We start from the raw sequence: 14,276 nt of genomic DNA, 5'->3' as shown, positions 1-14,276 counted from the left end.
AGTCACGTGAGGGTAGAATCGAACCCTGGTCCCTAACTCTATGAGGCAGCAGTGCTAACCACTGAGCCACCGTGCCGCCCTGTCCTCATTGACTCTCATTGTAGAGAATGTTGATGGACCCAACTGTTTTGCAGCTCATCCAACAGAAAGCTGCAATGGGCCCTTTTCCTTCCCGTTCTCTGCAACACCACTGAATCTAATTCCTTCTCACCCACTGCAGTTGTACGGATTTGCATTCTGTTTCAACCATTCCAGAAAATCCGACCAATTGGCTAGAACCACTTCAACAAATATCTTGCAAAATACTTCCAACGCTAACGTCTGCTGTCCTTATTTGTCGCTGTCAGCTATGGTCTGAATACTGTGCTGCAGTGGTGGTGGGGCCAGTGCACTGCTCAGGAGTTGCTCTGAGATCTGCATGCTGTGCCGATGCTCAGTGAGCTGAATTTAAGTTTTCTACTATTTTCCTATCTAGGAGCTGTGGAGCTCGAGCAAGACGCCAGTGCAGAAGGTCAGAGAGTGGGTGAAGGAAGCACAAGGGAAGTGATGAGAGGGAAACCGGAAAGCGATGAGGTGAAAGGCATCAACATTCCTTGTTCTTATTCCCACCTCTTCTGTCTTCTCATTCTGAATCCGGAATTGTTAACAGAGCAGAAGGAGACTGGTTGAACGATGCCCTTTATGCTATTTTCCAGCCCCCGCATTCCCCCATGATGCCCTGCTGCTTCGGCGACCACCATTGACTACGCTCAGGCAGCACATTGCAAATCCCCGCCACTCGTTTAGGGAACATGGGCGTTACCGGCCAGTTTGACATTTGTTGCCCATCCCTAGTTGCCCCTTGAGAAGCTGGTGGCGAGCTGCTGCCTCTGTGTGGTGTAGAGACAACTGCAGTGCTGTTAGGGAGGGAGCTCCCCTGTACCCCATCAGCACCCCAATGTCCTGTCACCAGTGCCCCCCACCCATCTCCCCACTGTGTGCCCATGTCACCTGTGACCCCTGCCCTCACCCTGCCCATCAACCCCAGCTGCACTGCCTCATTCTCCACATGACATTCCTGTCTGCCCCTTGGCTTTGTCCTTCACTATTTCTGCTCACCTTCTCTGCTTTGACCCCTTCCTCTTCCCTCCTGTCTCCCACCTTCCCCTCAGCTGCCCTATGCCCATTCCCCACCACTTCTGCCCCCTCTGAGTTATGTAGCTTTCTACCTCGTGTGTACCAAGTAACGGTGATCGAACAATTTCCGAGTGATTTGACCTTTGCTCATAGAGTTTTGGAGGTGGCCTTGATGTTCACACCGATCTTAACTTCAAGGTGGAGATACCAGAAGCCAGTGAGGAAGATAAAGGAGTGATTGGCCAGGTGGAGGCGGCTACTGCTAATTTGCATCAGGAAGCAGAAGCTCAGCAGATGGAAAAATGGAAGGAGACCCCCAAATCAGGTAATCATATTGTCACATTGCAGCTGTACAGGATATTGGTAAGGCTACCTTTAGAATACTGCGTACAATGCTAATCAGCCTTCTAAACTTGAAAGGGTGCAGAAAAGATTGACCAGGATGTTGCCAGGGTTGGAGGGTTTGAGCTATAGGGAGAGGCTGAACAGGCTGGGGCTGTTTTCCCTGGAGTGTCGGAGGCTGAGGGGGTGACTGTATAGAGGTTTATACAACCATGAGGGGCATGGATAGGGTAAATAGACGAGGTCTTTTCCCTGGGGTGGGGGAGTCCAAAACTAGAGGGCAAAGGTTTAAGGTGAGAGAGGGGAAAGATTTTAAAAGGACATGAGGGGCAATTTTTTTTTAACACAGTGTGAGGTTAGTGTGTGTGGAATGAACTGCAGCGGAAATATTGGATGCAGGCCAAGTTACAAAATTGAAAAGACACTTGGATAAGTTTCGCTCATAGAGTCATATGGGGCGGAAACAGAAGTTCATTTTGAGGCGAGGTTTGGAGAGTAGTGGGGCAAGCTCAGGCAGATGAGGCCAATGTTTTTGGGGGGGGGGGGGGGGACATGCTCAGTGTGGACTAGCTGGACTAAAGCATCTCTTTCTGTGCTGTATGATTCTAGACGTCTCAACTGAATGTGGTCACTCTCTTTCCCTCTGTCCTTCAAACAGGGCTGCAGCTGGTTGTGAGCAACCTGAACTCTTCGAAGAATTTTGCCGAGCTGCAGATTGCTGTCATCACATTCTTCATGGAGAGAAAGCTGTTGATCACATCCATTGACATGAAGAAATCGAGGTAGGGAGGGGTGAAATCAGTTTGTCATAAGGACAGTGCTTGCTGCTGCACTGGGTCTCAATACCCAGTGAAATTGTGGGGTGAGGTTTTGAGGTGGAAGTGTCAGCCGTGGAGCTTGTGCGGAGTGCTAACAGCTACAAGACCGCTTGAAATGCTTGTGCTTTTGTTTCCTGTCAGTGGGCACGGCTCAGTTCTCTGGAGGCTGGAGGCTGCTACACCCACAGTTCCTCGGATGGTGGGTCTTTTCTCTTTTATCGGCTCAGACCGTGCAGCTTTGAACCCTCACCCCGCACGTCGGACAATATATCCCCTCCTCCCAACGCCATCAGAACAGCTCTCAACTCCACCCTGTCCTAAGCCACCGGTCTATCGCCACCCTCCCCGCTTCCCCACCGGTCAGAGACACCGTCTCGTTCCCCACCCACATTCTCTGAATTAGCATGGTCTGGGGTCACACTGAGGGAAGAGGTTTAGGAAACAATGCACCAGATGTCTTCTGCTTCCCCTTTTAATTACGCTTCAGTCAATCTGTTCAGACATTTTATGTCACATCTCCATGGAATTTGGGCCTTGAACCTTGATCACCTAGTTCAGGTAGGGATGTTATCACTGTATCCTTGTGTTTCCATTGTTATCAAGTTTTTTCAGCCCTCTGCCCCAATGTGTCTGTGTCAGCCAGGGAGGTCTATATCATGGAAACAGGCACTTCCGCCCAACTTGTCCATGCCGCCCATTTTTCACAATTTAAACTAATCTCACCACCCTGTGTGTGTGTGTGAAAACACTCACCACCCTGTGTGTGTATGTTTGGTCTATATCCCTCCGTACCTATCCCATCGATGTACCTGTCCAAATGTTTATTAAATTATAAAGTTGTACTCGCTTCCCCCACCACCTCCCATTCCAGACACTCACCACATTGTGTGTGTGAAAACACTCCCCACCCTGTGTGTGTGTGTGAAAACACTCCCCACCCTGTGTGTGTGTGTGTGAAAACACTCCCCACCCTGTGTGTGTGTGGGTGTGAAAACACTCCCCACCCTGTGTGTGTGTGGGTGTGAAAACACTCCCCAACCTGTGTGTGTGTGTGTGTGAAAACACTCCCCACCCTGTGTGTGTGTGGGTGAAAACACTCCCCACCCTGTGTGTGTGTGTGTGTGTGAAAACACTCCCCACCCTGTGTGTGTGTGTGTGTGAAAACACTCCCCACCCTGTGTGTGTGTGTGTGTGAAAACACTCCCCACCCTGTGTGTGTGTGTGTGTGAAAACACTCCCCACCCTGTGTGTGTGTGTGTGTGTGAAAACACTCCCCACCCTGTGTGTGTGTGTGTGTGTGTGAAAGCACTCCCCACCCTGTGTGTGTGTGTGTGTGTGTGAAAACACTCCCCACCCTGTGTGTGTGTGTGTGTGAAAACACTCCCCACCCTGTGTGTGTGTGAAAACACTCCCCACCCTGTGTGTGTGTGTGAAAACACTCCCCACCCTGTGTGTGTCAAAATACTCCCCACCCTGTGTGTGTTTCAAAACACTCCCCACCCTGTGTGTGTGTGTGTGAAAACACTCCCCACCCTGTGTGTGTGTGTCAAAATACTCCCCACCCTGTGTGTGTGTGTGAGAACACTCCCCACCCTGTGTGTGTGTGTGAAAACACTCCCCACCCTGTGTGTGTGTGTGAAAACACTCCCCACCCTGTGTGTGTCAAAATACTCCCCACCCTGTGTGTGTGTCAAAACACTCCCCACCCTGTGTGTGTGTGTGTGAAAACACTCCCCACCCTGTGTGTGTGTGTCAAAATACTCCCCACCCTGTGTGTGTGTCAAAACACTCCCCACCCTGTGTGTGTGTGAGTGAAAACACTCCCCACCCTGTGTGTGTGTGTGAAAACACTCCCCACCCTGTGTGTGTGTGTGAAAACACTCCCCACCCTGTGTGTGTGTGTGAAAACACTCCCCACCCTGTGTGTGTGTGTGAAAACGCTCCCCACCCTGTGTGTGTGTGAAAACACTCCCCACCCTGTGTGTGTGTGTGTGAAAACACTCCCCACCCTGTGTGTGTGTGTGAAAACACTCCCCACCCTGTGTGTGTGTGTGAAAACACTCCCCACCCTGTGTGTGTGTGTGTGAAAACACTCCCCACCCTGTGTGTGTGTGAAAACACTCCCCACCCTGTGTGTGTGTGAAAACGCTCCCCACCCTGTGTGTGTGAAAACGCTCCCCACCCTGTGTGTGTGAAAACACTCCCCACCCTGTGTGTGTGTGAAAACACTCCCCACCCTGTGTGTGTGTGAAAACACTCCCCACCCTGTGTGTGTGTGTGAAAACACTCCCCACCCTGTGTGTGTGTGTGAAAACACTCCCCACCCTGTGTGTGTGTGAAAACACTCCCCACCCTGTGTGTGTGTGAAAACACTCCCCACCCTGTGTGTGTGTGAAAACACTCCCCACCCTGTGTGTGTGTGAAAACACTCCCCACCCTGTGTGTGTGTGTGAAAACACTCCCCACCCAGTGTGTGTGTTGTGAAAACACTCCCCACCCTGTGTGTGTGTGAGAAAACACTCCCCACCCTGTGTGTGTGTGTGTGAAAACACTCCCCACCCTGTGTGTGTGTGTGAAAACACTCCCCACCCTGTGTGTGTGTGTGAAAACACTCCCCACCCTGTGTGTGTGTGAGAAAACACTCCCCACCCTGTGAATGTGTGTGTGTGAAAACACTCCCCACCCTGTGTGTGTGTGTGAAAACACTCCCCACCCAGTGTGTGTGTTGTGAAAACACTCCCCACCCTGTGTGTGTGTGTGAAAACACTCCCCACCCTGTGTGTGTGTTGTGAAAACACTCCCCACCCTGTGTGTGTGTGTGAAAACACTCCCCACCCTGTGTGTGTGTGTGAAAACACTCCCCACCCTGTGAATGTGTGTGTGTGAAAACACTCCCCACCCTGTGTGTGTGTGTGAAAACACTCCCCACCCAGTGTGTGTGTTGTGAAAACACTCCCCACCCTGTGTGTGTGTGTGAAAACACTCCCCACCCTGTGTGTGTGTTGTGAAAACACTCCCCACCCTGTGTGTGTGTGTGAAAACACTCCCCACCCTGTGTGTGTGTGAGAAAACACTCCCCTCCCTGTGTGTGTGTGTGTGAAAACACTCCCCACCCTGTGTGTGTGTGTGAAATCACTCCCCACCCTGTGTGTGTGTGTGTGAAAACACTCCCCACCCTGTGTGTGTGTGTGAAAACACTCCCCACCCTGTGTGTGTGTGAGAAAACACTCCCCACCCTGTGAATGTGTGTGTGTGAAAACACTCCCCACCCTGTGTGTGTGTGTGAAAACACTCCCCACCCAGTGTGTGTTGTGAAAACACTCCCCACCCTGTGTGTGTGTGTGAAAACACTCCCCACCCTGTGTGTGTGTGTGAAAACACTCCCCACCCTGTGTGTGTGTGTGAAAACACTCCCCACCCTGTGTGTGTGTGTGTGTGTGAAAACACTCCCCACCCTGTGTGTGTGAAAACACTCCCCACCCTGTGTGTGTGTGAGTGAAAACACTCCCCACCCTGTGTGTGTGTGTGAAAACACTCCCCACCCTGTGTGTGTGTGAAAACACTCCCCACCCTGTGTGTGTGTGTGAAAACACTCCCCACCCTGTGTGTGTGTGAAAACACTCCCCACCCTGTGTGTGTGTGTGAAAACACTCCCCACCCTGTGTGTGTGTGTGAAAACACTCCCCACCCTGTGTGTGTGAAAACACTCCCCACCCTGTGTGTGTGTGAGTGAAAACACTCCCCACCCTGTGTGTGTGTGAAAACACTCCCCACCCTGTGTGTGTGTGAAAACACTCCCCACCCTGTGTGTGTGTGTGAAAACACTCCCCACCCTGTGTGTGTGAAAACACTCCCCACCCTGTGTGTGTGTGAGTGAAAACACTCCCCACCCTGTGTGTGTGTGTGAAAACACTCCCCACCCTGTGTGTGTGTGAAAACACTCCCCACCCTGTGTGTGTGTGTGAAAACACTCCCCACCCTGTGTGTGTGTGAAAACACTCCCCACCCTGTGTGTGTGTGTGAAAACACTCCCCACCCTGTGTGTGTGTGTGAAAACACTCCCCACCCTGTGTGTGTGTGTGAAAACACTCCCCACCCTGTGTGTGTGTGTGAAAACACTCCCCACCCTGTGTGTGTGTGTCAAAACACTCCCCACCCTGTGTGTGTGAGTGAAAAAACTCCCCACCCTGTGTGTGTGAGTGAAAAAACTCCCCACCCTGTGTGTGTGTGTGAAAACACTCCCCACCCTGTGTGTGTGAAAACACTCCCCACCCTGTGTGTGTGAAAACACTCCCCACCCTGTGTGTGTGTGTGAAAACACTCCCCACCCTGTGTATGTGTGAAAACACTCCCCACCCTGTGTGTGTGAAAACATTCCCCACCCTGTGTGTGTGTGTGAAAACACTCCCCACCCTGTGTGTGTGTGTGAAAACACTCCCCACCCTGTGTGTGTGTGTGAAAACACTCCCCACCCTGTGTGTGTGAAAACACTCCCCACCCTGTGTATGTCAAAATACTCCCCACCCTGTGTGTGTGTTGTGAAAACACTCCCCACCCTGTGTGTGTGTGTGAAAACACTCCCCACCCTGTGTGTGTGAAAACACTCCCCACCCTGTGTGTGTGTGTGAAAACACTCTCCACCCTGTGTGTGTGTGTGAAAACACTCTCCACCCTGTGTGTGTGTGTGAAAACACTCCCCACCCTGTGTGTGTGTGTGAAAACACTCCCCACCCTGTGTGTGTGAAAACACTCCCCACCCTGTGTGTGTGTGTGAAAACACTCCCCACCCTGTGTGTGTGTGTGAAAACACTCCCCACCCTGTGTGTGTGAGTGAAAAAACTCCCCACCCTGTGTGTGTGTGTGAAAACACTCCCCACCCTGTGTGTGTGTGTGAAAACACTCCCCACCCTGTGTGTGTGAAAACACTCCCCACCCTGTGTGTGTGTGTGAAAACACTCCCCACCCTGTGTGTGTGTGTGAAAACACTCCCCACCCTGTGTGTGTGAGTGAAAACACTCCCCACCCTGTGTGTGTGAAAACACTCCCCACCCTGTGTGTGTGAAAACACTCCCCACCCTGTGTGTGTGAAAACACTCCCCACCCTGTGTGTGTGTGTGAAAACACTCCCCACCCTGTGTGTGTGTGTGAAAACACTCCCCACCCTGTGTGTGTGTGTAAAAACACTCCCCACCCTGTGTATGTGTGAAAACACTCCCCACCCTGTGTGTGTGTGTGAAAACACTCCCCACCCTGTGTGTGTGAAAACACTCCCCACCCTGTGTGTGTGAAAACACTCCCCACCCTGTGTGTGTGAAAACACTCCCCACCCTGTGTGTGTGTGTGAAAACACTCCCCACCCTGTGTGTGTGAAAACACTCCCCACCCTGTGTGTGTCAAAATACTCCCCACCCTGTGTGTGTGTGTCAAAATACTCCCCACCCTGTGTGTGTGTGTGAAAACACTCCCCGCCCTGTGTGTGTGTGTGAAAACACTCCCTGCCCTGTGTGTGTGTGTGAAAACACTCCCCGCCCTGTGTGTGTGTGTGAAAACACTCCCCACCCTGTGTGTGTGTGTGAAAACACTCCCCACCCTGTGTGTGTGAAAACATTCCCCACCCTGTGTGTGTGTGTGAAAACACTCCCCACCCTGTGTGTGTGAAAACACTCCCCACCCTGTGTGTGTGTGAAAACACTCCCCACCCTGTGTGTGTGTGTGAAAACACTCCCCACCCTGTGTGTGTGTGTGAAAACACTCCCCACCCTGTGTGTGTGTGTGAAAACACTCCCCACCCTGTGTGTGTGTGTGAAAACACTCCCCACCCTGTGTGTGTGTGTGAAAACACTCCCCACCCTGTGAATGTGTGTGTGTGAAAACACTCCCCACCCTGTGTGTGTGTGTGAAAACACTCCCCACCCAGTGTGTGTGTTGTGAAAACACTCCCCACCCTGTGTGTGTGTGTGAAAACACTCCCCACCCTGTGTGTGTGTTGTGAAAACACTCCCCACCCTGTGTGTGTGTGTGTGAAAACACTCCCCACCCTGTGTGTGTGTGTGAAATCACTCCCCACCCTGTGTGTGTGTGTGTGAAAACACTCCCCACCCTGTGTGTGTGTGTGAAAACACTCCCCACCCTGTGTGTGTGTGAGAAAACACTCCCCACCCTGTGAATGTGTGTGTGTGAAAACACTCCCCACCCTGTGTGTGTGTGTGAAAACACTCCCCACCCTGTGAATGTGTGTGTGTGAAAACACTCCCCACCCTGTGTGTGTGTGTGAAAACACTCCCCACCCAGTGTGTGTTGTGAAAACACTCCCCACCCTGTGTGTGTGTGTGAAAACACTCCCCACCCTGTGTGTGTGTGTGAAAACACTCCCCACCCTGTGTGTGTGTGTGAAAACACTCCCCACCCTGTGTGTGTGTTGTGAAAACACTCCCCACCCTGTGTGTGTGTGTGAAAACACTCCCCACCCTGTGTGTGTGTGTGAAAACACTCCCCACCCTGTGTGTGTGTGTGAAAACACTCCCCACCCTGTGTGTGTGTGTGAAAACACTCCCCACCCTGTGTGTGTGTGTGAAAACACTCCCCACCCTGTGTGTGTGTGTGAAAACACTCCCCACCCTGTGTGTGTGAAAACACTCCCCACCCTGTGTATGTCAAAATACTCCCCACCCTGTGTGTGTGTGTGAAAACACTCCCCACCCTGTGTGTGTGTGTGAAAACACTCCCCACCCTGTGTGTGTGTGTGAAAACACTCCCCACCCTGTGTGTGTGTGTGAAAACACTCCCCACCCTGTGTGTGTGTGAAAACACTCCCCACCCTGTGTGTGTGAAAACACTCCCCACCCTGTGTGTGTGTGTGAAAACACTCCCCACCCTATGTGTGTGTGTGAAAACACTCCCCACCCTGTGTGTGTGTGAAAACACTCCCCACCCTGTGTATGTGTGAAAACACTCCCCACCCTGTGTATGTGTGAAAACACTCCCCACCCTGTGTGTGTGAATACACTCCCCACCCTGTGTGTGTGAAAACACTCCCCACCCTGTGTGTGTGTGTGAAAACACTCCCCACCCTGTGTGTGTGAAAACACTCCCCACCCTGTGTGTGTGAAAACACTCCCCACCCTGTGTGTGTGTGTGAAAACACTCCCCACCCTGTGTGTGTGTGTGAAAACACTCCCCACCCTGTGTGTGTGAAAACACTCCCCACCCTGTGTGTGTGAAAACACTCCCCACCCTGTGTGTGTCAAAATACTCCCCACCCTGTGTGTGTGTGTGAAAACACTCCCCGCCCTGTGTGTGTGTGTGAAAACACTCCCCACCCTGTGTGTGTGTGTGAAAACACTCCCCACCCTGTGTGTGTGTGTGAAAACATTCCCCACCCTGTGTGTGTGTGTGAAAACACTCCCCACCCTGTGTGTGTGAAAACACTCCCCACCCTGTGTGTGTGTGTGAAAACACTCCCCACCCTGTGTGTGTGTGTGAAAACACTCCCCACCCTGTGTGTGTGTGTGAAAACACTCCCCACCCTGTGTGTGTGAAAACACTCCCCACCCTGTGTATGTCAAAATACTCCCCACCCTGTGTGTGTGTGTGAAAACACTCCCCACCCTGTGTGTGTGTGTGAAAACACTCCCCACCCTGTGTGTGTGTGTGAAAACACTCCCCACCCTGTGTGTGTGTGTGAAAACACTCCCCCCCCTGTGTGTGTGTGTGAAAACACTCCCCCCCCTGTGTGTGTGTGTGAAAACACTCCCCACCCTGTGTGTGTGTGTGAAAACACTCCCCACCCTGTGTGTGTGTGTGAAAACACTCCCCACCCTGTGTGTGTGAAAACACTCCCCACCCTGTGTGTGTGTGTGAAAACACTCCCCACCCTATGTGTGTGTGTGAAAACACTCCCCACCCTGTGTGTGTGTGTGAAAACACTCCCCACCCTGTGTGTGTGAAAACACTCTCCACCCTGTGTGTGTGTGTGAAAACACTCCCCACCCTATGTGTGTGTGTGAAAACACTCCCCACCCTGTGTGTGTGTGTGAAAACACTCCCCACCCTGTGTGTGTGAAAACACTCCCCACCCTGTGTGTGTGAAAACACTCCCCACCCTGTGTGTGTGTGTGAAAACACTCCCCACCCTGTGTGTGTGAAAACACTCCCCACCCTGTGTGTGTCAAAATACTCCCCACCCTGTGTGTGTGTGTGAAAACATTCCCCACCCTGTGTGTGTGTGTGAAAACACTCCCCGCCCTGTGTGTGTGTGTGAAAACACTCCCCACCCTGTGTGTGTGTGTGAAAACACTCCCCACCCTGTGTGTGTGTGTGAAAACATTCCCCACCCTGTGTGTGTGTGTGAAAACACTCCCCACCCTGTGTGTGTGAAAACACTCCCCACCCTGTGTGTGTGTGTGAAAACACTCCCCACCCTGTGTGTGTGTGTGAAAACACTCCCCACCCTGTGTGTGTGTGAAAACACTCCCCACCCTGTGTGTGTGTGTGTGAAAACACTCCCCACCCTGTGTGTGTGAAAACACTCCCCACCCTGTGTATGTCAAAATACTCCCCACCCTGTGTGTGTTGTGAAAACACTCCCCACCCTGTGTGTGTGAGTGAAAAAACTCCCCACCCTGTGTGTGTGTGTGAAAACACTCCCCACCCTGTGTGTGTGAAAACACTCCCCACCCTGTGTGTGTGAAAACACTCCCCACCCTGTGTGTGTGTGTGAAAACACTCCCCACCCTGTGTGTGTGTGTGAAAACACTCCCCACCCTGTGTGTGTGTGTGAAAACACTCCCCACCCTGTGTGTGTGTGTGAAAACACTCCCCACCCTGTGTGTGTGTGTGAAAACACTCCCCACCCTGTGTGTGTGAAAACACTCCCCACCCTGTGTGTGTGAAAACACTCCCCACCCTGTGTGTGTGTGTGAAAACACTCCCCACCCTGTGTGTGTGTGTGTGAAAACACTCCCCACCCTGTGTGTGTGTGTGAAAACACTCCCCACCCTGTGTATGTGTGAAAACACTCCCCACCCTGTGTGTGTGTGTGAAAACACTCCCCGCCCTGTGTGTGTGTGAGTGAAAACACTCCCCGCCCTGTGTGTGTGTGAAAACACTCCCCACCCTGTGTGTGTGAGTGAAAACACTCCCCACCCTGTGTGTGTGAGTGAAAACACTCCCCACCCTGTGTGTGTGTGTGAAAACACTCCCCACCCTGTGTGTGTGAGAAAACACTCCCCACCCTGTGTGTGTGTGAAAACACTCCCCACCCTGTGTGTGTGTGTGAAAACACTCCCCACCCTGTGTGTGTGTGAAAACACTCCCCACCCTGTGTGTGTGAGAAAACACTCCCCACCCTGTGTGTGTGTGAAAACACTCCCCACCCTGTGTGTGTGTGTGAAAACACTCCCCACCCTGTGTGTGTGTGAAAACACTCCCCACCCTGTGTGTGTGTGAGTGAAAACACTCCCCGCCCTGTGTGTGTGTGTGAAAACACTCCCCACCCTGTGTGTGTGTGAAAACACTCCCCACCCTGTGTGTGTGTGTGAAAACACTCCCCACCCTGTGTGTGTGTGTGAAAACACTCCCCACCCTGTGTGTGTGTGTGAAAACACTCCCCACCCTGTGTGTGTGTGTGAAAACACTCCCCACCCTGTGTGTGTGTGTGAAAACACTCCCCGCCCTGTGTGTGTGTGTGAAAACACTCCCCGCCCTGTGTGTGTGTGTGAAAACACTCCCCGCCCTGTGTGTGTGTGTGAAAACACTCCCCGCCCTGTGTGTGTGTGTGAAAACACTCCCCGCCCTGTGTGTGTGTGTGAAAACACTCCCCGCCCTGTGTGTGTGTGTGAAAACACTCCCCGCCCTGTGTGTGTGTGAGTGAAAACACTCCCCGCCCTGTGTGTGTGTGAAAACACTCCCCACCCTGTGTGTGTGTGAAAACACTCCCCACCCTGTGTGTGTGTGTGAAAACACTCCCCACCCTGTGTGTGTGTGTGAAAACACTCCCCACCCTGTGTGTGTGTGTGAAAACACTCCCCACCCTGTGTGTGTGTGAGAAAACACTCCCCACCCTGTGTGCAATTGATCATTGAATATTAATTTATTCTCATCCCATTTTTCAGCACTCGGCCTGTAGCCTCGTAAGCTATGGCATTTAAAGTGTTCATCTGATAATTACTTAAATATCTGGACAGTTTCTACCCTTCCCACCCTCTCAGGCAGTGAGGTCCAGATACACACCATCCTCTGGGTTAAAATCCTTTCCTCAAATCTCCTCAAAAGCCCCTGCTCCTTTACATTAAAATTGGTTATTGACCCCCTTTACTAAGGGGGTAACACTTCTCTCTGTCTATGCCCCTCAGAACGTTGTACACCTCAGTCAGAAACCCATCTGCCTTCTCTGCTCAAAGGAAAACAACCCCAGTCTGTCACATCTCTCTGAACTACTCCTGCCCAGTCAACCTCCTGTGAATCCCCTTCTGCACTCTCTCCAGTACAGTCATGTCCTTCCCACAGGTGTTGCGATCAGAACTGCGAACATCATAACCTCCTTGCTCTTGTGAACTGGAATTATAACTGCCGGAGGAGCACCATGCAAGCAAAAGAGGTCCATCAGAAGGAGCAAGGCAAACTTATGCATTAGGACAAGGTTGATCAATAGCAAAGAGCTTTGGGAAGTTGCAGTTAGCATCAGTAGCGCCGGGTAAGGGCAAGAAAATTATTTACAGTAATTACTTTTCTAGACCACAAGTGATTCTGAAGCATTTTAACAACCACTAAGTGCTTCTAATCATGGTTATAATCTATGAAATGTCATGACGTGGAGGTGCTGGTGTTGGACTGGGGTGGGCGCAGTTAAAAATCACACATGGCACCAGGTTATAGTGCAACAGGTTTGTATTTGGAAGCACTAGCTTTCAGAGCACTGCTCCTTCATCAGATAGCTAGTTACGAAGGAGCAGCGTTCTGCAAGCTAGTACTGCATAAACCTGTTGGAGTATAACCTGGTTTTTAGTGATTTGTTTTGACTGTATGAAGTGTGATGACTTACGTACAAACCTCTCCTGCAAACGACCAGATCCTCAGCTTTGGTGTAGGTTGCAAAGATCACTCTTGATCAGAACATGGTGCGGAACTCTTCCTTCCAGGAGGGTGACAAGGTGGCTCAGTGTAACTGCTGCCTCACAGCACCAGGGATCTGGATTTGATTCCAGTATCGGGCGACTGTCTGTGTAGAGTTTGCACGTTCTCCCCCGTGTCTGCACGGATGGGAGATCCAAATATTAGATTAAACGGATGAAGTACGAAAGAATGGAAGATGTGCAGGTTAGGTGGATTGGCCTTGCCCAATTGTCCAGAGCATCCTGGGATCTGCTGACTAGTTTGATTAGCCATGGGAAATGCAGGGTTATGGGGATAGCGTAGGGGAGGGATCTGGGTTCGATGCTCTTTGGAGGGTCAGTATGGACTTGGTGGGCCAAATGGCCTGCTTACGCACCATAGGGATTCTACGATTCCATAATAGTTATCTCTGATCGAGGCAGAAAGACTTCCTCTGTCACTGCACTGGGAGCAGTTGGCCTGGATTATTTACTCAAGTCTCTGAAGCCCTGACCTCCTGAGTCTGAGGCATGGGTGCCACCAAACTGCTTTCTGTAGCCGAATAGTCAGTGGTAAGTGTGGTGCCCAGGGCAGGAATGATATTCAACCAGATGAGAACAGAGTTGAGCAAGTGAACAAAAGTCTGCTTTTTGAAGAATACATATTTTGATTTTGTTTTTGTTGATTTTCATGCTCTTTGGGATAGCAGTGAATTCTTCTCTTATCTTCCTAAGCCAAACTCTTGTGTTTTTCCTCTCTTTCCCCGCGCCTTAGAAAACGTGGCATCGTGACCTTCCTGTCTGGTAAAGATGCAAGCCAAGCACTGAAGTACAATGGTGAAGAGTTGTTCGGCCGGGCCCTGCGGATACGTAGACCCCTGCAGATTCTGAGACCGGTAGCCAGTAAGTC

The 14,276-nt window shown here is 51.5% G+C and overlaps 1 protein-coding gene across 9 annotated transcripts in view; it reads left to right on the top strand.

Moving 5' to 3' along the window:
* Nucleotides 1–14,276, top strand: part of LOC140492498 (uncharacterized) — an 86,221-nt gene that overhangs the window by 43,760 nt on the left and 28,185 nt on the right. For 8 of the 9 annotated variants that reach the window (XM_072591391.1, XM_072591398.1, XM_072591394.1 and 5 more), the window contains 4 exons: nucleotides 476–573; nucleotides 1,270–1,441; nucleotides 2,117–2,240; nucleotides 14,142–14,269. In XM_072591391.1, coding sequence (XP_072447492.1) covers nucleotides 476–573; nucleotides 1,270–1,441; nucleotides 2,117–2,240; nucleotides 14,142–14,269 — 522 coding nt within the window. The remainder of the gene's footprint in view (nucleotides 1–475; nucleotides 574–1,269; nucleotides 1,442–2,116; nucleotides 2,241–14,141; nucleotides 14,270–14,276) is intronic. The other variant, XM_072591392.1, reaches the window with a different exon arrangement.

Source organism: Chiloscyllium punctatum, chromosome 21 (genome assembly GCF_047496795.1).
Source record: "Chiloscyllium punctatum isolate Juve2018m chromosome 21, sChiPun1.3, whole genome shotgun sequence".
Taxonomy (NCBI): Eukaryota; Metazoa; Chordata; class Chondrichthyes; order Orectolobiformes; family Hemiscylliidae; genus Chiloscyllium; species Chiloscyllium punctatum.
Note: the sequence above shows the minus strand (reverse complement) of the source record. Positions and strands in the feature narration are given on the sequence as shown.